The following is a 23,805-nucleotide window of genomic DNA, read 5'->3' on the forward strand; positions in this document are numbered from 1 at the left end:
GTGAATTTACGATACAGAACTTTGGGAATTTTGAAGAAAACAATGTTCCTGGTTGCACTCCTGATCTGATAAGCGTTCTTTGGAGATACAGAAGGTTCTTTCACAAAGACCGCTGCTTGTTCTGTCATTAGGTCTTAACCAGAGACCACTCATCACCAATTATGATCCTTTTCGTGACTGCATTAGCATTACAAAAAAATTTGTTTACTCCTTTACAAGTTTGGGGTCGATGAAATTGTAAATGTGCACCAGCAAATGCTCACATTTCCAGGAAGCGCTCCAGTTCTAACACTGGAAAACTATCTCTGCATTTTAAGACAACTGATGTGAAGCAGCAAATAAGTTTATATTTATAAATGCAGTCAAACTGTATCTGGCACTTATGTAAATGTGGATCTGCCTCTCCAAACATGTATACTGTGTCATATTCTGTATGTGTCTCGGAGCCTGTACGTGTGAACACCAGCATCTTCTTGTCAAGGCGAGGCCTGGTTTTTATCAGCGCAGTGGCCCCCATTATGTTCCCAAAATCCTTCTCCAAGGGGCCCAAGAAAACTTCCCACTCTGTGCTGCCAGGACTCTGAAATAACAACACGCCAGGTTTTCCTATCACAAATGGAGAACGAACTGAGAACATGTGTGGACAAACTGGATCGTGGGGGGAGGGAAAGAGCAGAGAAATGAGTGATTCAGCATATGGCAAAGGTGAGCTCTACGGGTGCTAGACTTTTTAACGGAGACTTCGTGTTAACCTCAGTAGCTGCTATGTCCCGCTGCTGCTGCTGCCACATGCTGGCTTTTGGTACAGCTAATTCTAAAACACATTTCATAAATGCAATAAAACACTCCAACATTTAGGGACCCAACTGAAAGAAAAACAAAAAGACAAACACATCAGAAGGCATCCAAAGACTGCCATCTAGCTGGAGAGAACCACAAGATCCCTGACAACAACGCTCCCTTGCAACCACGAGTGATGCGGTGTAACTCTACCCAGCAGCTGTCCATGCCTGCTGACTGACACTGGGACTATGTGAATTGGCACTCGCCCCGGGCTGACTGGAGATATCTGGCATGAGCTGATGGTGTGGGACATGGTGGTGAGCACAAGGGGGCAAAAGGCAGCCCCTGTAAGCCAGAGGATACCAGGATGTGCTCTGGAAAAGCAGCACATTTTAGTAGCCTGTCGAACTATAGTGGAGACTCCGTGATAGTGAGTGCAAGAATATAAGCTCTTGATTAGAGAGCCATTAATCCACATGATGCCCACAATGGATCTGCCATTGAACATGGAGTTACTTTAAAAAGCTGATCACACACATTTAGCAGCTGTATAGAGCTGAGTATAATGACTGACCTACATTAAGGGAGAGAAGAGGGGAGGCAGGGAAGCGGGAGGAGAGAACATCTGAAGAAAAAAGACGAGATGAGCGACAGGACCAAGGGAGGATGGTGACACGTGAGACAAACATTTCAAAAGCAGGACCCAGATAAAAGCTCCGCATGCTGGCATGTTTGCTTTTAGACGTTTAGTTCAAAGTAAGAAAAAGCAGAAGGTGTAACCACAGTGTAACCTTCCTTTGTCAGCCATTATAAAAGGGAATTTACGCAGCGTTTCTGGAGTAACATACAGCTGGGTTACTTCAGTACAACTCAAGATCAAGGTCATCATCGGATCATAACAGGAACACATGCAAGTAAAACCCCGGCCCTTTGCAAACTGCTCTTTAATGTTACCACTCTGACTTTAAAAACGACCTAATGAAACATTAAGCCTCTCTGTTACAGAGTGCCTGCATTGGTTAATTATAGAACTATGCATGAGCAGATGACTGTGTACATGTTTTTGGGCTTTTTCCCCCCTAAGACAACAAACTGTACTCATGCACACTGTGAGCCAGGAGGGTGCCAAAACAATACTAATCCTGGGCCACCCAATACAGACTCAGTGTGTGGTCTGACAAAAAAAAAAAAAAAAAAAAAAAAAAAAAAAAAAAGCCTTGAAGGTTAGCATTTACTCATCTGGGTGATGCAGTTTTGCAGAGCCACTTAGAAAGAGTGCAACATAAGCTTCAATTCCCTCTATTCCCATAAAAGCCTCAAGGTCAGTGGCATTACAAGCAGAGTTGGAGGGTCAGGGGCCTGGAAATATTCCTGTGACCTTAAAGTAATCATGGAGAGAGACAGGTGCTGGGGAGGAAGGAACAATGGTTTAGAGAGAGGGTGAGTTTGTGAACACTGCACGTCTTTTTCGAAAATTACAGTTGAGTGATGCGAGACAGATGATTTCAGTTAGAGTGGAGATCATGAACACATTTCTGCCTTTAGCATTTAAAAACAACGACACACTAGGAAATGCTGGAAAGTGCATTTGATAAAGGAAATGAATTACGTTCACACACATTAACCGGGCCCTATTCATCTTTATTGGCAGGAGTGCCACACACATTGCCTCTCCTGGTGTTTGAAGGCCAAAAGGCCTTCATGAATACTTGTGCTCTAGTGTTTGCACTTCACTTGCTAACAGAGAGGTTATCTGCCCATTGACACTCACTAATCCAATGTGGCTGGCAGCATTCAAAGTCCTCCGTTCTTAAGCGCATATTCAACAGTGGAGGAAGCGGGTCGTAAATATGGGAGGGAGAAAAGGGCTATTTGCATTAGAGGGCTAAAGTGGACAAGGAGAGGCCTCGAAGAGGTAGATAAAAAAGGGGGGACAAGGATCAAGAGGGGGGAAAAAAGAAGAGGATCACGAGGATCTGGAGAGAAGAGAGGATCACCAGGGACAGGCTTTGTCATGTTAAATCGCTTCTCTCAGCCCATGTTCTCCCTTTCTCCTCCTCCTCTCTCTGGAGAATACAATAGTCAATCACAGGGGAATAGATTACAAGGGTCCGATCTTCTCAACTTCAGAGCAGGATAGTGACATTGGAAGTGGGCTTGAGGTCGCAAATAAGCGTGTGCAGGACTCAAGTGGGTGACAGCGTGTGCTCAGGGCGAGCAGCGACCCACAGGGCAGAAAACAGAACCCAACAAAACCTACAGAATACCTCGAGCGCACACAACTTGAGCCAATTTCAGCACGGCCAAATTTTAAATTTACAACATTGAAATCTCTACATCTATATATGCAAAAATCCACTATTTCATTTGTGTGCTAGTTAAGTAAATGAAAAACACACTTTCTAATTTTGGCCTGTTTCAAAACAACACAGCAGAGGTCAGAAGGCAAATATTGGTTATGAGGCAATAAAAAATGCTTTAAAAAAAGTGCCTCTTCATCACGCCATTTCTCCCCAAAATTAAGAATCCTTTTAGGTTTGTCACTTCATTTACTTGTCAACATGAGTTACAGGTTCTAGTTAAACCTTACATCTGCCTTCAAGCCTCAGCAGGTTAATGTGCATTCCTTTAACATAGACTGCAAACATAATGACCATGGTTCCCTTCATAAATTAGCTAAAAGTACCAATGTCAGCTTTAGAGTTAAAAGGGCATTGTGCATGTAAATGGAGGCATCTGCAAGAGTCTGGACAAGATGATGCAGCAGGCGTGCCATTATCCTGTCACTAGTCTGTTAAAGAAGTCAAAGATGCTATGACCCAAGGGCTTTTTTTTTTACTAGATCGGCAAAGTGGTTAGAGTGGCCTAAAGACCCCTCGGAGACAGCTGACATATGCAGAATTGCCAGACGCAGAGGAAAACAAGCTAAATGCAATTTAGTGCGGCTGCCCATCCTTCATATACAGAGATTTGGAGCCTATATCATTGCCTGACGAGGCCGCACATTTGACAGAGCCATTCTGCATAAAGCAATGCGAGTAAATCCAAAGACGAGAATAGCAGCTTATAACAAAAGTTCCCCTAAAGGCTGCACAGCCAGCCAAATCTTCTCCTGCTCATGCCCCCTAATGATGAGTGATGACAGGCGTTTTATTCAAATGTCTGGTGCACAGTGTCGGTGGGGCTCCTCGGCGAAGATGTGAGCAGAGTGAGGGGTAAAACTGGGAGGCAGCAGGAGGCACATTCAATTGCATTTGATGTCAGTGCCATCGCAATAAAAAACAAAAAACCCAAAAGCAGAGGTGCATGTCAATAGCGCTGGGACATTAGGTTTGCTCTGTGTTTAGGACAAATGGCTGCTGACAGCAGGCAGAGTCATTAAGGGAGTGCAGTGGGATGTTACTAGAATTTAATGGAGGACATGTTTAGCTTCCTCGGGTATGGGTCGTGCTCTTCCCTTCTCTTCCCCTCTCTGTGGGTGCTGTCTCTGTCTCTGCAGACACTAATTTCCTGCATGGATCCCTGACCTTTCAATATAACCTGGGGGAACCATTTGATCACAGCACAGACACACATAAACCACACACCATTTCCTGTGATATGGCTGCCCACCAGTCAGTGGGACTGTTTTTTGTCAGACGACATTGCCTCTTAGAAATGGAAGCCTTTATCATAGAACATCAAGTAACTACATCTTCCTCAACTTCCCTTTTTTCCTTCTTTTTTTTAAGAAACAGTAACAAAACTGAAACTGACTTTCAAAAAAAACAAAAACAATCTAGTTTATAAGTTTTGTGAGGTCGCCATTATTGTCAAACTAGTTTAAAAGTGAAAACATGAGTACAGTTGTGCTCCAAGCCAAGCGCTTGGATTAGCCTGGTGTTAAAGCTTCCACCTCTCCCTCCTGTCCTTCCCCCCCCCCCCCCCCAGGGTTCAGTTAACCCCAGCTGGCCTTTGCCGATTCAACTGCTGCCTCTGCCAGCCCTGTGACCTGGGCTTCATTATGACCCTCGGGGGCGACTGGGTCTCGTTTTGCTGCGACCCAGTTCCACTGCAATAGCAATGTATGCCACTCCCAGTTAACTCTGTCCATTAAGCTAAGTGGGGCCCGTCAATTATTCAACAGTTTCCAATGTATAATTAAAGAGATAAGGTGTACTGTCATGAATAGCGGCGCACGCAGGTGAGGAAAGACAGCAGTACTTTTAATTCAGCGTTCTTTGTTATCATATATCTGAATGGCAAATTTTTTTCCAATGTGATGAGAGGGATGTTCAGAGAAACAATAATGTTAATCAGTAATAAAAAGCAGCAGCAGGGTGTTTCATAATCATTAGATAAAAGACAGGCGAGAGGACAAAATGAGGAAGTGGAGAATTAGGGGAAGTGGTTTAGCATAGGGATGATGAGAAGATGAGAGCTGCATAGAAAGAAAAAGATTCACGGCCCGAAGGATGAGTAGAACATACTGTGTGTTTATTCTTATGCTTTAAAAAGAAAAAAACAAAACAAAATCAACTCATTTATAAATCACACTGAACTCAAACGAGAGTGAGTGCAGAGAGAAAATTAGGCCATAGTTTTAAAAGCAAGAGAAAGCAGATTTACAGAGCTGCCCGCCCGCCCGCCCACCCTCCCCCCCTGCTGTGTAGGTGTGCGTCCTGGGGGAGCCCGTGATGTTAATACAGTTATTAAGCCTCTCCACTGAAGCCTGCTCCACCTCCTCTACCCCGAGCATCAAGGAGTTCTCTCTGCCTGCCAGGCAACGGGCAAGCTTGCCTCTTCCACAATGAGATCAAACAGACCCAAGTAGGCCAGCTCAGGGGAAGCCTGTGATGAAGCGTCCCACTGAGCAGCGAGGGCAGGTGGGGTTGGGTATGTCAAGCCCAAGGAGAATCCCAGCAGGCTTTAGGAGAAGGGGTGGGGGTTAGACTTTAACCTTGCGATAGCTCCTCCTTCACTTCTTCTTCTCTTTAAAGTCAGCTGACCAAGATTCCCATGCACCTCTTCTTGGAGTTGGGGATTACAGCCATGAAAGGTTTTAGTGAATGTATATGAGAGCTGACTTTTTCTCTCGTTAGCTTCAAGGATATGTGCAGCCATCAAGGAGGTTTGCAGGTTGATAAGACGTGCACGGCGTACAGCCAGGAAAGCCCCCCCCCCCTCTCTCTCACAACCTAACTGGTTACCCCTGCAGCAGGGTGTAGGTGTGTGTCTAATCGCTGCGTTACTGCGTTATAATTCAGACAGGACAGGGAAGATTAGTGTTGCCACTCCTGCCTGTAGCCAAAGGGAGCAAATTTGGACAAACATCTAGACAGCGTGCAAAAGTTGTTTTTCTAAAGTACTAGCAGGTTTTTTATTAACATTTTATTTTCCACTTATCTGCAGCAGTTTTTAACAGGAATATAAATGAAATGGCTAAGTTTTGACAAACATTGTGACAATGCTGGCCAACTGGCTCGCACACATTAGGAAGATCACAGGAGGGCGTTTTGTGTCATGATGACACTTGAAACTAAATGAAAGGAAAGAAAGTTAGTGACTAAAGAGATGGGCAAGATAAGGCGTAATGTGCTGTAACGTGGTAAATAGGACGGGGATATAGGTCATTCTGTACCAGACTCAGTTCCCCAACACTGGCCTGTTGGCAGCTAATGGATGCAGGCCAAGTCTCTATCAGTCGCACTAGAACACTAATAATATGAGTCACCGTGCCAAGAATCTCCCCTTCTCTTTCCCTCTCCCAGTTTTATCCCTTTACTCGTTTGCCCCTCTTCCTCCTTTGCCATTTGTTCTCTGCTGCTTTTTGTTCAGAAGGAGAAAAGGCCAAAAATCCAGAGACCAAAAAAATGACATTAAACCCCCTGAAAGGCTCCACAGAGATTACTGTTTGAAAATGCCAGCCCCTGCCCACCTCCCCCTCCTTTTCCCTGCGCCTGAGATCTCTTTTTCCTCCCTCCCCTTACCTCCATCTCAATTTCTTTCAGCTGAGAGGTGCTGACAGCCCAGACACAATAATCTGGCTCTATTGTGGAACTGCCACAGTGGCAGCAGCGCTGTGCAAAGGTTTCCCACGTATGGCGCGAGGGCAAAGCGGGGTGTCACGTCACGGCGGTGCCACTGAACAGTGCCGCTACAAGGGGGTGGGGGGACTGGTAACTACTTGCAACAGAGCACCATGCAGAGCTGCTTGACAACTCCAGTTCAAAATGTTGTCACCTTTTCCATTAGTCAGCTCCGGGGCTCAAGCAGAGACCGAGAGGAGGGGAAGGGCTATCTAAAATCAGAAGTGTAGGAGCTCCTTGGCAAAGCACAAAGAGGACTTCTCTTTGATCACAATGCTATCACTGGGAGCACAGAAAATATTATTTGAAGGTTGTTAGACTATGGTCAAAACAAAGCAAAAGTCCAACACTGGAACACCAACTGAATTATTTAGTGAGCTCCATCATATCTTTGGGCAAACCTAGTGGAGAAAATTATTTCTTCATACACTTTTCTCCGTTTCCTTCATCTTTTCAGCCAACTATAAAAAGCCTTCTACAGGTTACTGTTAAAAATCTCATGGAATAACAGAATGCACCCTCTGAGCTGCATGGCTGCATATTTCCCCGTAAGCCCAGCCTTAAACTGAAAGGATATCCATGAAAACAGGACTATTTTTTTGAAGAAAAAAAAAAATAAGGAAAGGATAAGGAAAAGAGAATCATTTGTGTCTGATTTTTAACCAGAGAAGAGAGTGCGTGTCATCCTGAGGGTTGTTGACTTAACTCCACTCACAGCAAAATGAACAAGCAGCAAGGAATTCCGGCACATTATTTTTCCCCGGAACAAAGAAAGGACCTCGGCATCTGACATAACCATTTAATTAACATGATATGGGCCTAGAAACGCTCTCTCCTTACTATCAGCCAGGGTACATCAATAACAATAGCCCAGATAAGAGAGAGCAGGTCACAGCAAAGGTTAGACGTATCTTTAAAAAGACAATACCACCTCCCTTTTGAGAACACAGCAACTCCACTCGTAACAAACAGGATCGAGTTGTTTCAGTCTGCACTCGTCACCTTTCATAACCCGCACTGGTTTGGAGCTGCTCAGCTAGGATGCATCTCTTGGCTCACAGAGAGCACAAACATATCAAACGTGGTTACGGGGGAACAAGTGGCATGTAACCCGAGCCCGTCTGCCCCCTTCAGTCGGACATGCTGTCCTATCCATCACTATCCAGCTCTATACTCTTCCTTCCCACCTCGACCACACTGCTGGCAGTCTATTTCATCCTGGTCCCAGGTGGGTCTTTAAGAGTCAAATGTCAGAGGCCGAGCTGCAGCCAGACACATAATGAATATGAAGCGATTCAGAGGGGCTGTGGGAAAGAGAGGAGACTGGTGTCCAGACAGTCCTGAGTCATGCTGAGCAGACCTTTGGCTGGGATGATATGAGAGAGAACCACAGAGGAAATGCTACGCAACATGGACATCTGATGTTATTTAGAAAGGTGCTTTCATAAATCAAGACAAGACATATGAACAGGTCTCATCTTCCTCCGACTCTGTATGTTCCTGCGGGGCTTGTTAGAAACGGAGATAGCAGGTTAAATATAAACCAGAAAACAGACTCCAGTTATTAACTACAATGAGATCATCAGAAACACCGAGACCGTTTGCTATGTTAGGAGCTGGCCTGCTGGCTTAATAAAAGCATAGTTGAAACCAAGGGGATTTTGTTTTGATGTGCACAAAATAACTGCGGAACATTTTGTGATGGGATCACACCTGCTGAGATGCGTTCTCAGACCAAATATTTTATATTGACAGCCCAAATGAGGATGAGGATGGGTCACCTGAGGATTTATGAAATAGATTACAAATTAAAAACAATGTGGGACGGCGGTGTAAAGCTATCATTCCCACACCCTTTACACACTGCACTTGTGGGTCGGATCGCACAGGTGTTTGAACTTGACCTTCATTCTAATCTCAAATACACATGTGCAAAGTTTCACGGCTGCATATTGCACAGTTGAAATGCTACAGTGTTGAGAAACTCTGCCCACAGACTGAAGGGACATGTGAACACCTGCCCTATAAAAACAGCCTTTAAAAGGCAGTCTCTGCTACAGCAGGTGTCACCGGGGAGCACACAGACTCACTAGGTGAAAACAATGGCAGTCATGCTGTTGCAGCTGATAAATAAGGGCAGGTTTGATTCAGGACTCTGTGCTGATTTTTTTCCCCCCTTGCATTCAACGCAAACACGAGCTGTGACAGAGCATTCGTTTTCAGTTAACAACACCAACTGAGACGGCAGCAACACGGTGCTATTTTTTTGTCCCGCTCGTGTGAAAGTGCCAGGCTTTTGTATTTTTAGCACACTAACCTCTAACCTATTTCCCCCCCCCCCCTCGCTGTCCCGCTCTCAAAATAGGCGGGCATTCCACTGCGGTGCATGTGCAAGTGTGCGTTTGTGTGTGAACTACTTGAGGTGTGCACGGTTGTCATCCATGTGATGCTAACACAGATCCCCAGAGGCAAAAACTGAGGATGAGTGTGCTGGTGGGAAGCAAGCAGTCCTGTGCTCTGGCCTGGAGCTAGTGGCCTGAGAGAGCCTGGCTGACTGCACAAGAGAGGCAGAGGCAAGCAGCGGTCCTCTGCAACTGATGAAACAAGGCAACATTCCATGTAATCACTCTATATATAGAGGATGCTGAAAAAAAAGAAGGTTGGAGGGCAGGAAATCTTGTAAAATATGAGGAAAAATTAGGGCAGGGAAGCATTAAAGATTAATCGCCACACTGACTGCCCGGCTCAGGCTTGCCATGCGGAGAATGCCACCACGAGATGGGAAACAGGGAGGAAGATAAAGTGTGAGAAAGGACACACTTTAGGAATGAAAATGCCTCGCAGATGAATTCTGGGATGATAAATGTCCGTGGTTCAATACCCTGATGAATTTATGTGTGTTCCATTGTGGGAGGGTGGGGATAAAACATGGAGATGGGGAAGAGATGGGAAGCGCAGGGAGAGAGAGGGGAAGAGGGAGACAGTGCCGGTGAGCTAGCCATGCAGAGCACATTGCGAACAAGCCATCTGTAGAGATAAGTAAAGAAGTGATTACAACAGGCCCAGCTCAATTTCTGACAGTTGACGCTTGACTGCCCCTGAAGAGCAGAATTGATTTAAATGAAGAAGCAATGAATATTTTAGAGGGCAGAATCCCCCTTTAACCTGAACAGTTTTGATGTCCCTCCCAGCCCCGTGCGTGTGTGTAACGGTGCTGACACCAGGGAGAATGTAATTATTGATAGCGAGATTACAGCCCTGTTGTCGCAACGGCTGCAATCAGCTGCCTCCTTTAAGCCCTGATGAATCAATGACACTGCCTGGATCTTTTCTGTCTGCACTGCTTTGTTCATCAAAGTCAGCTTTGCAGTGTACACCAACCCTTGTTTGGGGATTTAGCGGCAAACCAAACTGGTGTACAGTACACTCTGACTTTTGCCTCCGGCTAATTCTCTCCGCAAACAAGCTGAGGCCCATCAGTTGGTTTGAGCGTGCGTTCATGTGTGCACAAAGGAAAAGAAAAAATGAAATGCCCAGACAAGAATATGCTGAACCCGTGATGTACTCGATATGCAATAGCAAGGCATTACGTCGCGCCACCTGCAAGACAACATCAAAGTTGCGAGCCAGCTATAGCAGTGTTTGGAAGTAAAAAGCCGGTTATTCTGCCACTCTGTTCAAGGTGAGGGACCACACCCAGTCATTACACTTTGTGGAGTGACTGAGCCAACGGGCATTTAAACAAACAAAAACACGCATCTTTGTTGCTCTTGGTAAACTTACTGCAGCGACTGTTGTAAGTAACTGTTGAATTGCATTAAAAGGGCAACGACTGCTCCACAGGTAGGTGGCAAGGTGCCGTTTTTGGGAGCAAGTGATGGCAGGTTGTGAAATGCTGCCCTGCAGCCTTTCCCAGGAGAATGGCAGGAGCAATGCTGAACTCCGGTCACTCCTCTGCCATTGCAAACATACCTTGATGACACAATTTGTTATTGATGTTACCCTGAAGGTGAGAGCAAGCGTATTCCAGTGGACAATCAGATTGCACTCTTTCACCCACACACATCTCCCCGCTCTGTGATGTCCCAGGCATGCAGGCTACTAAATCGCAATCACCTTTGGTTGATCGGGTTTAGATAGATGTGGCAAAATGAGGAGACTGCCTAACGCTTTCCTTCTCCAGAAGAACAGATGACCTTGTCTCAGAGCTGTGCATCATTTCTGCCAGTCCCATCAAGTCCGGACCAATAAAGCCCCACAATAAAATCCTGATGTTCATGATGGCACCAAGACACATTTGTGTTCAAGCAAAAAACATAAGACTCAGGGACCCCACAGTCGCATAAAGGGCATGGTCATTCAGGAATACTAAGGCCTGGAATTTGCATTCCTGCCTTATATAAACAGTCACAAGCTGTAATGTTATTAAAGTAGCTTTGCCAAGAAATCCTTGATTGTTCCAAGAAAATAAAATTTGTACTTTATGATCTTCCCCTTGTAGGATAGAACCCCCCCACACACACACACTTCTGTGCCAGAAACCGACAGTACTCTAGCCAGTTCTGCTTAGTGACCCGACTCACCGTTTATTTTCTGTTGTTCATGTTTTTCCAGTTTCTAGCATGCACTATAAAAAAAAAAAATGCACATAGAAAGAAAAGGTGCAGGAAGTGATATTTGCATTTCTTTCGTAAGGCTGACACAATCTGTTCTCCTGCACAAAGTCCAAACACATCACCCACTTTCTGTGTTTCAGTGTTGCTTCACAACACAAACAATTACGGGTGCTTTTTGTGGTGCTGTCTGATACTGCAGACTCAGAAAAAACTAAATGGACTTGCCTGTAAATCTGAAACTTAAAAAAATGCAAATTCAAAAAACTGCTCTTACAGCCAGAAAAAAAAAGGGGGGGACAAGGACTTAAGGACTAAATATCAAACAACTCAGATTAAGACACATACTGTTCATGTAAGCGCACTTTCATCATCTTTCATCATCAGAAGACAAACATGACAAAGAATGCTTTGCTCTCCATCTCACATATGCTCTATGCAGTGACTAATTCTTTTACACTATAGACAGCCTGAGAAAAATATACCCCAAAGAGCAAGACGCCCATGGGCTGCAGAGCATTTGAGCCTACCGTGCAATCCCCCCTTTCCACCATATCCCCAGTTTTTAGTGTGTGACAGTCATGTGAGCAAAGCCGCGTGCATTCTTTCGTGCATGAGCCTATAACCGCTGTAAGGATTCTGACTGTGACTCAGTGAAAAATCAAGTGGATTTAATCTGCAAGGCCACACACTTTTCACCTGAGCCATTCAGAGCCTTCTTCCAAGTAGAACCAAAATACAAACAGCACACAATGCCTATGACTGGGCAACCTGGTGATAAACAGAGGCTACATGTAAACAGTCAAACCTCTTAATACACACCATCTTTTAAGAACTCGTTTTACAGGCTCATAGTGTGCTGGATTATATCAACTGATGTAAAATGGAAACATAATCTTTCTCATATTGCACCTTTCAGTCTCTTTAAGGATCCCCTCGGGAAAAGACCAGTCTCCTATGATTAGTTAGCTAGCCTGGCAAAAGAGCACTGAACATTGGTTATGTATCATAACCTCTACTCTACGAATGCTGTTGTAGGCCTTAACCCTTTATCATCAAAGTATCATACTTGCTGTGTAATTCTGACTGTAAAATGACAAAATAATGCTCATCTTTCTTTTCTCTCTAGCCCAAAATGATTGAGGGGATATGAAAATCTAGGCAGGGCTGGTTTTTCTGTCTGTATTCAAAAAGCAGTACTTACAACTGAATTGTGTTACCGTGATACACCGAATATCCCGGCAAAACCTGACTTCTCTTCTTTCCAAAAATCATTAATATTGTCTCTAGAACAAACAGTTATAGAGATGTGATCATCTGTCATTTAACTATAGCATTACAGATTCAAAACAGCCATGTCTAATGAAGTGCATGAAGGGGCTCCAACAGATGAATAACAATGGAAGAAGCTGCTGATTCCATGACTTAAGCTAGACAGGTATAATTCAAATATATATTGGTGATACAAGTAAGAAAATGAGGAGTAAATCTGAATGTCAGTAAATCCAAGCTGAGCAACAGCAAGTCCTGTACGACTTAATTACACCCCATTGGTGTGTGCTTTGGACTTTATAATGTTTAAATGCACAAAAGAAGCAATTTGAAGGAATATCACTATCACTAATATCACTAAAGGGAAGGGAGTAGGCTCAAAAGCATAATATGGCCTTGTTAAAGAACCAATAATACTGGGATGAAGCACCCATATGATGTGGATTTATACCCACTCACTTAGTGGGTCCAGAAGGCCGTTTTAGGCTAGATTCACTTTAGCAAAGATGGCACTGAGTGCATGCTTAGAGCCAGAAAGCTCTTCTGTGAAGCCTGTAATGACTAGATAGATCCAATGTGGAGGGGTTGAAAAAACAGAGGACCAAAAAAGAAAAGCACAGAGGGGGTAAAAAGAAAAAAAAAAAATGGTAAGACCTACCAGGAAAAGTGCAGAGGAACATACCATGACACTACTCTCTGTGAACTTCAAAAAACAAAAAAGCAAACAGATGTTTATGGGATTGTCTTGTGATTTTTTTGAATCTGGCTCATTTGGATTCCTGCGTGAGAGCGGGGAGTGACGAGGAAATCTCGCGCTGTTGTCTGGGTTGTTTTCTAGCCCTATGATCCAATAAGCCTCTGAGCCACGTGATGACACTTACGGATGTTGCGCCTCTCTGCTCTACACCCTCCCGTCAATGTTCTCTGGTTGTGCACTAAATTTTTTATTACATTCAAGCAGTAAGGCAAAGAGCAGATATGCTACCCCTCACCCACACACACTCTCACTCTCCCCCTGCAATTCCTCCATTGAGCAAAACAATGTGGAGTCGAGTAAAGGATCAGAGGTCTTTTCCTGGGCCAAACCCCCACAGTCTCCCCTCAGACGAGCTCACATGGTTTGAATCAATGCCACCACTAGAGCTGTTTTAATGGACCGGTTCAATAAATACTATCAGGCTCTTTGAATATCTGTTTAGAAAAAAAAATGTACGGGCTTCGCCTCTTTACTCGGGAGAGATCTTTTTCAAAACAAATAATGAGATGAGAAAGATGAAGAAAAGATTACAGCACGTACAAAATAGTTATGGCTGCTTGTCTTTTGTTGTTGCTGCCAAACATTAGAAATTCCTGTCTAAATTTCCCTTTGTCGTGCGTTTCTATAGTCTTGAGACAAGGAGGAAATTGGTCCTTAAGAGCCCGTGGAGATTCCTGCCTTTTTTTTTTAGCTCCTTCACCAGTGAAAGACAACAGAGCTATCCCTTTATAAAAAGGGCCTGCTCACGCTTTATGCAGCCTGGCTCTACTGAGGTAAAGAATGGGAAGCAGCTCTTGCTATACTTTGTTGCTGCAATAAAACTCTCTCTCTCTCATATCTGCAGCAGATATGCTATCAGCAAAATTAAATCTCCCACGGCTGCTGGCGGATACTGACCCAAGGAGATCATACAGCAAACGCATGAACGTATCATCAATCTAAACTAAATCTCACTGATATAAAAGCACAATAAACCTGTCATTTATAAAGACTGCTATCCTCACTACCTAGCACAGGAGTCTACACATAAAATCATACTAACTGAAATATTGTTTTTTTAAAAATAAAGTTATGCGAGAACATCACTTCAAATTATTTATTAAATATAAATAAATGAGTGCAAGGCTTTCAACATTTAACAGATACAGTTGTCTGGTGAAGGCCATGGTGCTGCTGCTGAGGAACTTTGGCCTGTGGGTACAGCTTCCCAGATTACCAGAGGACCAGGGGATAACACTGGCATGAAAGTTTGATCTGATTAACGCTGGCATCGCTTGCACAAACCTGGTTTGCATTAAGTGCAGATTTCAGGAACGCAAAAGCTTCGGGTAGCGTGGCCTGGATCAGAGCGCAAACAGACTGGCAGGAAAGAGAAGGAGGGAAAAACCCCAAACCTGAGCGAACGCTCAGAAAGAAACGAGAGAGACGAAAGTGGGTCAAATATATATAGGCCTGTTGCAGCATTGACGGCTTACTGATTGTGATAACGTGCAGCGCTGTTGAGCACATATTATGGGGTTTAAATAATGGAAGTGGTAACTCCAGAATAAAAAGGCCTTCAAATTATCGTTTCACATGCGACCGGCGTGTGCTGGGAAGCGCAAAATAGGAAATATAGTGATTATTATGCACACACACTAACAGGGAGGGTTCAACTTCACCAATTAGTGAGATGAAGGGGAGGGGGGGTGTTTAAAAAAAAAAAAAAGCACCTACAGTGATTGGAGCCGTTCCAGTGCTGGTTCCTGATGGAAGTGCTGTACGGATGGGGCGCCCCGGGCATCAGTCCTTTCTCCGGGATCAAGCATCCTCTGCTCTGGTTGTAGTAATCCATCATTAAAAACGGGTTCGGGCTGGGATTCAGTCCCACAACGTCCACACTCTCATACATCATATGAAGCAGGGCGACGGCAGGGGGGAAATATTAGCAAGAGGGCAAAAAACAAAAACAAAATACCCGAATTGTTTGTGAGGGGTTGGTTTTCAGCTCGCCACCAGCAGCGGTGCCGAACGGAGGGGGGGAAACTGCATTAAAATCGAGGGGAAAGTGGTAAATCCAAACACAGCAGGGACATCGGAACATTTGGCATCTTCTCACGGCAATGTGAAGATCGAAAACCAGACCGATGGATGAATCGGTGTCCGAATGCGCCTGATCGGATATGAAAACATAATCTCAAAGAGCAGTCTGCGTTGTGTCCGAGGTAAGAAACTCGACAACAGAAATACAAGAAAAGGAAAAAAGAAGAAGAAAAAAAATCGGGGACGAGCCGAATAACTTCAACAGAAGGTGTCTGTCTTTACGGCGCTGCTCAAACAGAGCAACATATGAGGCTGTATCCACACGACAAAGAATAAATCCAACCCCCAGTCCAAACAAATCTTTAAATAAATACAACACAAATCTCCAAAGTCTGCGTGGACAGCGCAGGGAGATTTGGGAATGTGTTGCAGGCGCAAATATTAGGAGAGGGAATTCCGCAGAGTTGCAGTTTGTCCTTTTGGGTTACGGTCGGTTGTCCCGTTTGTGCCCGTCGTGGGTGGACTCCTGTCAGCTCCGTAAAACGAACCAGTCCCCCCTCCTCCTCCTCCTCCTCCTCCCCCCAGCCTCGCAGACTCTGTTGCACTACAACGAGCGGCCGCTTCCCTCCTTCAGACCCTGCTCTCCAACATCCAGGCTCCCGTTAAAACGCGCAGCGCCGCCTTGTTTTGTATTCGGGGAAGAGAAGCCTAAAACCATTCCCACACCAAACCGTGCGGCTATCATGTTCTGCAGAAATGTGACAAGGCACAGCAGCTGAGAGCTTTGGCTCCACCTCCACTCGGCTCTTTCTCTATCTCCTCCCCCCCCCTCTCTCCTGCTTCCCCTCGGTGCCTTTCATGCGTTGCTCCGCCCCTTCTTTAACCCCTTCAGGGACGTCACGACGGATCTCCCTCTCCCGAAACACGGGCACTGCGGGAGTGTTTCTTTTTGGGGGGTGAGCCCGCCGGCCGCCGTCAAACTGAGCAGCGAGGGCTTTAAATAGGAAAGTATTTGAGGACATGATTAAGTTATATAAGCTCAGTAATTAGTCTTGCGTGTCTTTACAGAGTGATTGTGCACACAGCGGCTGCTATATCACAATCTAACTCTCTTGTTTCTTTTTTTCTTTTTCCTGGAAGTCCCCGTTTATGTTCTCACTCTTTACTGGGCTCCTCCTTCCAACTAATTTGACCCTTTCCCCTCATCAGTCCCTAACCCTCCCGATTTTCTTCTCCCCCGGCCGCGGTCTCCCTAATTTGCCTAATGCTATGCGGCTGAACTTTTCCTGAACCCAGGCAAGTAGGCAGCCTCACCTTCTGGTGACCCACTGGCTGACTCGGATCTCTGGCTTGCTCTCATCCCCACATTATTCAAGGTTTCCCACCTTGTATACCCAGTGTAACACTATTACACTTTTCCTCTGGTGCTGCCCAGAGAGGCGCCTCGGTTCACACAGCACACACAAGGATAAAAAGTGCCAAAGTCACCCAGTCATAGTAGCAGGGCGCTTAACTTTTTCTTTCCTCCCTCACAGTTTAGTTACAGCTAGAAGAAGTCCAGGAAGTTGTTTTCGGAGTTGCTGACTTTATACCGCAACATTCCAGGTAACATTGTTCCAGCTTATTAAGCAAACCCTGCAGCTGTGTCATCCATGAGGCATAGCAAAAACTCACACTATAAAAGCAGTTTGAACAGTCAGCTGACGCTAATATCAGTGCTGATAAAATATAGTGGCAATGAAGTTTGTAGCCCCGTGAGTGCATCCAAACTTCTCATGTTTTGCCTTTTTCCCCTTATGTGCTTCAGAAATCCCAGCCTGTAATTTTGTGATTGTCATGTGATCTGGAGGACAGCTGCTGGCCCAAATTGTCTGTGCATGCATAATAGTAGAGATTAAGGCCAGGCACCAACATACAAAACTGTGTGGGGGTTTTTTTTTAACCTTAACAATGTAAAAGCAGAAATGTAACGTTCGAAACACACAGAGCAAATTCTGCCTGTTTCATAACTCAGTGGGACGTCCCTGACAAAGTCGAGAACATAGGAGGACACTTTCCGAGCTGTTTTGGTATCTCGATGTGGACGCAAAGCTTTTCCAAAACTGCCTGGGTGGACAGTGAACATCTGATACCCGATCTTGTGAAATGTATCTGCGCAAACACAAGCACGGCCAAAAAACCCTGAGTGGCTTGTATTGTAACCTACACCACAGCCGAGACAATACCTCTCCTCCCCCACTTTCCCTACACCTGAGCCACAGGCCACAGCTGGGTCTGACCAGCATGTTTTTTGTTTGTTTTTTTTGAAAGGGATTATCTGCACACTGGCAGGGGGGCTCGGCTTGCTCCGCCTCCAGTGACTGTGACACTTATTTAATGCAGGCCCCTAGTGTGTTTACCCTGCCTGATAAGAGCCGATGTGCAGGCCTGGGCCATGGCGACCCCTCGTCTGCATTGATAGCGCAGCCACACATTCCTTGACAGGATTAGCCCAGTGAGTAATGGTTGTCAGAAAATGCTAATTTTCCAGGCTCTGTTTTCCTCTCTGAAGAGGGAGCATTCATCCCTGGGTAATACCCCATGATTGCATAAAACAAGCTGAGAGATAACAGACTGCTGATCATTACTTATTAAGAGAGGGGAGAATACAAGATTAGGCTGACATACAGTCCTTTTCCCACAGCTTTTTATTTGTAGCGAAAAGAGGAACTCCATTAAGTCAAAAAAGAAAAAAAAGAACTGAATATATCCAAGTGGCTAAGAGTAAATACGTGGCAATTTTCACAGGAGAAGGTGATATTGGAACAGCGGACTCCGCTGAGTACACAGTTGGAGAATTGAGTGTGTTACACTGCATTAGTGGAAAAATTAGGACTGGTTTTTATTCCCAGTAATAATATGTAATATGTCACTCTCACATGAAAGTCAAAATATAAGAGCCAGGACATACACTTGACGGCTGGTACCACAACAGCAGAAGTAAGAGTGGTAAGTTAAAGAGGGAGAGGGACGAGAGGCACGCACACACACACAGGTTTCAGCCCACATCAACACACACCAGTTCAAGTGGCTATTCTTGTTCCAGCATCAACAAGCGCCACACTCCTGAGAACATGGAAAAGTACTTTGGCACTGGAAAGCCAGAGAGAATGAGATTGTGCCTCGATCCCCTAAGTTGACGCTGAGGACCCAGTCTCAGATTCGTCGCTCGGGCTTCAAAGTGAGGGTGCGTGAAGTGCCGACTCCAAACCGATGCACGGACCTGATCAAAGCTGCATTCAGACGCAGGGGCCTTGCAGAAAGAGTTATGCAACTGAAAATAATAGGGAGACACCACGAGTGGCAAACATAACAACCTTGATCTGAAGCAAAGCTGCAAGTGAGAGTCTGGTGAAGAAATAGAGAGAGAAATGGGGGGTGGGGGTGGGGGGGTTTAGGAGAGAATTCAAAGAGTTTTATGGGCTAAGAGAGAAGAGGAGATTGCTGGCTGGACCTTGAGGGTGTCAAACTATTTTTACTGCCCCCACTTTCCTTCTTTCTGAGTCCAATCAGGGGCACTAGGAAGCTGTAAAAAGTGCACGCCTTGCCATTCCTTCCCCAAGGAGATGGGCAGACAGGTTAGAACAAACAATAGGTTGTTTTGTCATTTGGATTATGGCGCACAGCAATAGTGGGGGGGAGCACAAGTCCTGTGTAAGTGCACAAAGTGGACTCAGCAGTATCCTTCTTTAGAGCATGAGTGAGAATTTCTGTTTCTGGAGACGATCCACTTACATCTGCAATCAGCCCTTGGCTCTTGTGTTGCTACCTTCACTCTGGAGATCATTTCTGTCCTCTGTGACTAACGAACACATCCTGCACAATGTGCTCTTTATTGGACATGATGGTCAAATCAAAACAGAATCAAATTGTCTCAATGTCATGGAAAAGTCTGCTGAGCTCTGGCTGCCTAGAGACACTAAACAGGCAAAACAAACAAAAAAATAAATAAAGAAAGAAAAACCAACCAGACCTGCCGTATCGCTCAGACAACAGTCGGCTTGGGTAATAGCCATCTCTTGACACGATAAGGCCAGAAATGTTCCAGTTAGAATGGCCTGGGCCTAATTTTAGAGTTCCTGTCTGCCTTAGTGGCTACTACACAAACACAGGCACTCATGGCTCACCTCCCCCAAAGCACTCCTGCACATGTGCCAGCAGATGGCTAATGCCCAGACGATAAAGAAGTGGGGGCAAGCCTCGGCAAAGGTTTCTATCTTTCTTAAATCTTCCCAGCGGCCTAATAAAGCAGCACAGCGGTGGAGAATTCAGAGAAGAAGCACTTTAAGGAGTTGAAATGTGTCCTAATTTGAGACGGCAAGATAGTGATCGAGTCTGTTCAGGTCTCTGTCACACTGTGAGACAAAACGGGCTCTCTGTATGTCAGCATTATCCCACGACTGATCAGCACCGTAATCCCACCCCACCCCTATCACTAGCATAGCCCTGGCAACCACTTCCTCCTGTCACTCTCCAACTAGAATCACATCTTTGGCGTGCATACCTGTGTGGGTTTACGCATGTTTGCTTTCAAGTCTAACTGAACCTCCGTGGCCCGTCTGTTACCACTCCGTTCCCCTTACTGCCTTTACAGTTTCCGTGTGTGTGTTTGTTTGCACAGCTGGTTTTGTGCAGCCTGTACAGGCAGCACCAGCCAAACCCAGCAGCTGTGCTCCCTGACATTGAGCCAGTGCGTAATGAGGGCCCGACCCTCCAATGTGAGAACAAGCTCCAGTTATCAATGAACAACTGTATCACTTCCACCTCCCTCTGTCAATCTAATGGAAACACATACACACGCATGAACGCACACAAACCTTGACCTAAAGTTAAACTGGTCTATAGATCTCAGCCTTGGTGCTTTGCCATCCTGTGTGTGTGTGTGTGTGTGTGTGTGTGTGTGTGTGTGTGTGTGTGTGTGTGTGTGTGTGTGTGTGTGTGTGTGTGTGTGTGAGAAAGAGTGTCTTTTCTAAAAGGACCCTCTTAGCCCCCCCCAGTCATTATCCCTTTAATGTCCTTCCGACAGCAGATTCCAGCATTTATGGTACAGGCATATATCTGCCCATAAAGCCTTTTATTGTTCAGCCCAGCTCTATGGTGGCCGTAACCTGGTTTTTCCCATTTTTTATGGGGGACCTTCACTATATCACAGAGGGGGGAGGACAAAGCTGCCCACCATCGGTGTTTACCAAAGTATGGCCGACTCATAAATCCATCGTGGCCGGCGGCATTCTGGAAATACTTCAGCAGAGGAAGAGAACGAGAAAGAGAGAGAGAGAAGAGGTAAGCGACGTAGCTTATTGTATAGCTTGTAATTGTCCACACTCTACAGCCTTGAGTTAGAGAGCCATCTCCTCAACGATCATTAGGTCTATGTTGCTTTGCACCAAGTCCATCACTCAGCAAATCAAGAGAAAATTGCTATGGATGTTACCCTGGAGGAAGGATATCTCAATATCAGTCATCCAAGACTTGGAATGGCCTCCATTAGATGTCAGAGACGGGGAGATGTTTTAGTGCATTCAGACGGATACTGGCTAATTCTATTTAGAGAAAAAAAAGGACAAGAAGAAGAGAGAATAAAGCACAGAAACAAGGAACAACAAAGAGAGCAAGAAAATGAGAAAAACAAGGGGAAAGAAAATATGGTCAAATTCCTCCTGAAGTTTTGTTGGCAAATTTATAAGTTTTGTTGATTATCAATTACAAAAAAAGTGTTTATTCACACATTAACCATGATTAATCACAGAGAAACCATTGCAGAGAAAACAAACTGTAACCAAACCTTGACTGAGACTTGATAATCATTATCCTGATTTGAAATTATGTGCGCCTGTCAGCAGAGTCATCATACCCGTATGGTATATTGTCTGGACTGGTCCCGACACGTTGCTACCAAGCTATCAACCTCCAGGGCTGAAAAGTGAAGCCAACAGAGTTGAAGCAAGTCCCAGTCCCCATAGACTCCCGAAAGTGAAAAACTTCAGATGTTTACAGCCCAGCGCTTTAGTTGATTGCCATTGGTTAGTTCCACCTCGGCTAGTTCCAATAACTTCACTCTCAAAGCTGACGGCTGTGTTAATTACAGTAATCAATTACACAGATTGGAAATTAATTGCAAATTTAATGTTTAGCTCATTTTGACAGTGCTCCCTGCAATGCATCCCTTGCTTTTGCTTTTGCATACACGTTCCTGGATGACATCCTTCTATACTCATATTTTACCTGCAGCTGCTGACTAATTAACTAAACTGTGAGAAGCAGGCGAAGTATATTATAAGGAAGTTACAGAAAGGAGATGAGCTCTTGCAAGAAAGCGCAGAGGGAGAGTCAAAAGGCAAGGAAGCAGGAAGCTGGAAGAATAATCTCTCTGCTCTGCCAAAGCTCACTCAGAAACTGGCATTACTGATGCAATTACAACTCAAGCTACACTCATTTATCCATGTCTGCATTTCCTGAATCCAGGTTTTCCATCTCGTGGTCTTAAATCAGAGCTCTCAAAAACTAGAGATGTGCTGATAAAATGGGGGGGAGAAGTAAGCATGTTCTGCATCTCTTTCAAGTTTTTGATTATGACCATGCTGTCTGCTTTTCTGGTTGAAAGCATTTCATCTCTTTCTTTTAGAGATCTAAGTATTTTCCCCACTCCCTCTTGGTGCCTTCTCTCTCACACTTCAGGATTTGAAGTGCTACAGAGGACCAATTTCCTGTTTTCTATTCAGAAGTGTGATGCTCGTGGTGGCCTGGAGGGGATATGGGAGGTGGTGGTGGTGGGAGGGGGTTAGTGGTTCACTTTAAGTGGATTGCCCTCATTCTTGTTGTGCCCAGCCCAAAGCATTATGATGCCTCGGTGACTGACCTCCGCTTCAGCAGTGCCCCTAACACCAGTACAGACAGGGCACACCAATTGTTGTGCTTGTTGCACAAAGGATGAATGTGTGCCACGACCTGCACAAAAGGTTGGACAACTGCAGGCCAAATGTGTAGTCAACACTCACTGAAACCACAGTCTGCAGTGTGTGGAGTGGGCTGGGAGTTATTTGCGATACAGCTCTAATCCTGTGCTCGCTCTCTCATAAAAGTTGACTGCCCTCTCTCTCTTCTGGGCGCCCTTTCTCGCTGCAACCTGTTTTCTAATGCTTGTATGCATGTCGGTGTCTGTGCACAACTCTGCCAAATGATATGAAATGTTCAAAAAGTGCCGATCTAATTTGGATGTTGATGAAACGTGTGAAATCCTCAGCTTACCCAGCAAAGTTGGGAGCCGGTGGGGACAACAAAGGCCCTCGGGAGAGCGGCTCAGAGCATGAAAAATGCCCCTTGCCGTCATCACCGCCACGGCCCCTGCTGGCCTGCCTTTTACAGAGAGGTGGGGGGAGAGAGAAAGAGGGGATGGGGGGTTGGGGATCTGCCTCATTCTAACTTGGGAAGGCAAGAAGGAGGAGGGTTAATGGAATGGATGACTCCGGCACATTAGATGAGAAGTGAGCAGAGCAATGAGCAGAGAGGGAGTCATCAGCGTTTCAAAAGAATGGGGTGCAGTGAAAGTAGACGGAGCAGCTATACTCCTTTCCCTGAGATATATATATATATATATATATATATATATATATATATATATATATATATATGTGTAAGTGTGTAAGAAACAGAGGAGTTAACTGGATGAAAGGCAGCCACATTTAGCCACAAATCCCAGAGGTACACATACGGGTCAGCTTCAAAGATATTCACTGTATGTGGGGTTGTTACTGCAGTCAAAAGGTTTACTCATCGTAGCCCCAGGGAGTAGAATAGAGCTGCGTCATTCTCACACAACTGGCACGTGAAACAGATATCAGTGGAAAACCTTTTGCCCTCAGACATTGGCTCGTCCTACCCTTGGCATTTAGGTGCACAAACATTGAGGTGGGGGAAAAAAAAGGGAACTAGTGAAAGCAAAACTAACATCACATGGCTTATCATATGTTTAAAAAAATGCATTTGCATCTGGCAGCACAGAGAAACTTTTGTGCTTTTGCTTCACTCGGTTGCGCATATCATTGCAATCCTAGTGAAATGTGACCGTAATAGAGAAGAGGAACCTTTTTTAAAAAAATGAACAGATCTGTGAGAAAGTCAGGGTAGAGGCACTGCTAATTTCTTTCTATTCATTCACGCTGAAGAAAAATTTCTTGAAATGAGCTGCCTTTGCAGTTGGGCCTGCCTGTGATTAAAAAAAAAAAAAAAAAAAGGAGAAGAAGAAGAAGAG

General features: G+C 45.0%; 1 protein-coding gene across 6 annotated transcripts in view; it reads right to left on the bottom strand.

The window, feature by feature from the left end:
• raraa (retinoic acid receptor, alpha a) overlaps nt 1-23,805 on the bottom strand; it is a 148,870-nt gene that overhangs the window by 24,938 nt on the left and 100,127 nt on the right. Inside the window, exon 1 of one of the 6 annotated variants that reach the window (XM_080873917.1) lies at nt 15,210-16,301. The exons of the other annotated variants lie outside the window; for them this stretch is intronic. Coding sequence (XP_080730043.1) covers nt 15,210-15,387 — 178 coding nt within the window. The 5' untranslated portion in view covers nt 15,388-16,301. Of the gene's footprint in view, nt 1-15,209; nt 16,302-23,805 lie in introns of those variants that run through there. 6 annotated transcript variants of the gene reach the window in all.

The sequence above is a fragment of the Rhamphochromis sp. 'chilingali' genome, assembly GCF_963969265.1.
Source record: "Rhamphochromis sp. 'chilingali' genome assembly, chromosome: 22".
Taxonomy (NCBI): domain Eukaryota; kingdom Metazoa; phylum Chordata; class Actinopteri; order Cichliformes; family Cichlidae; genus Rhamphochromis; species Rhamphochromis sp. 'chilingali'.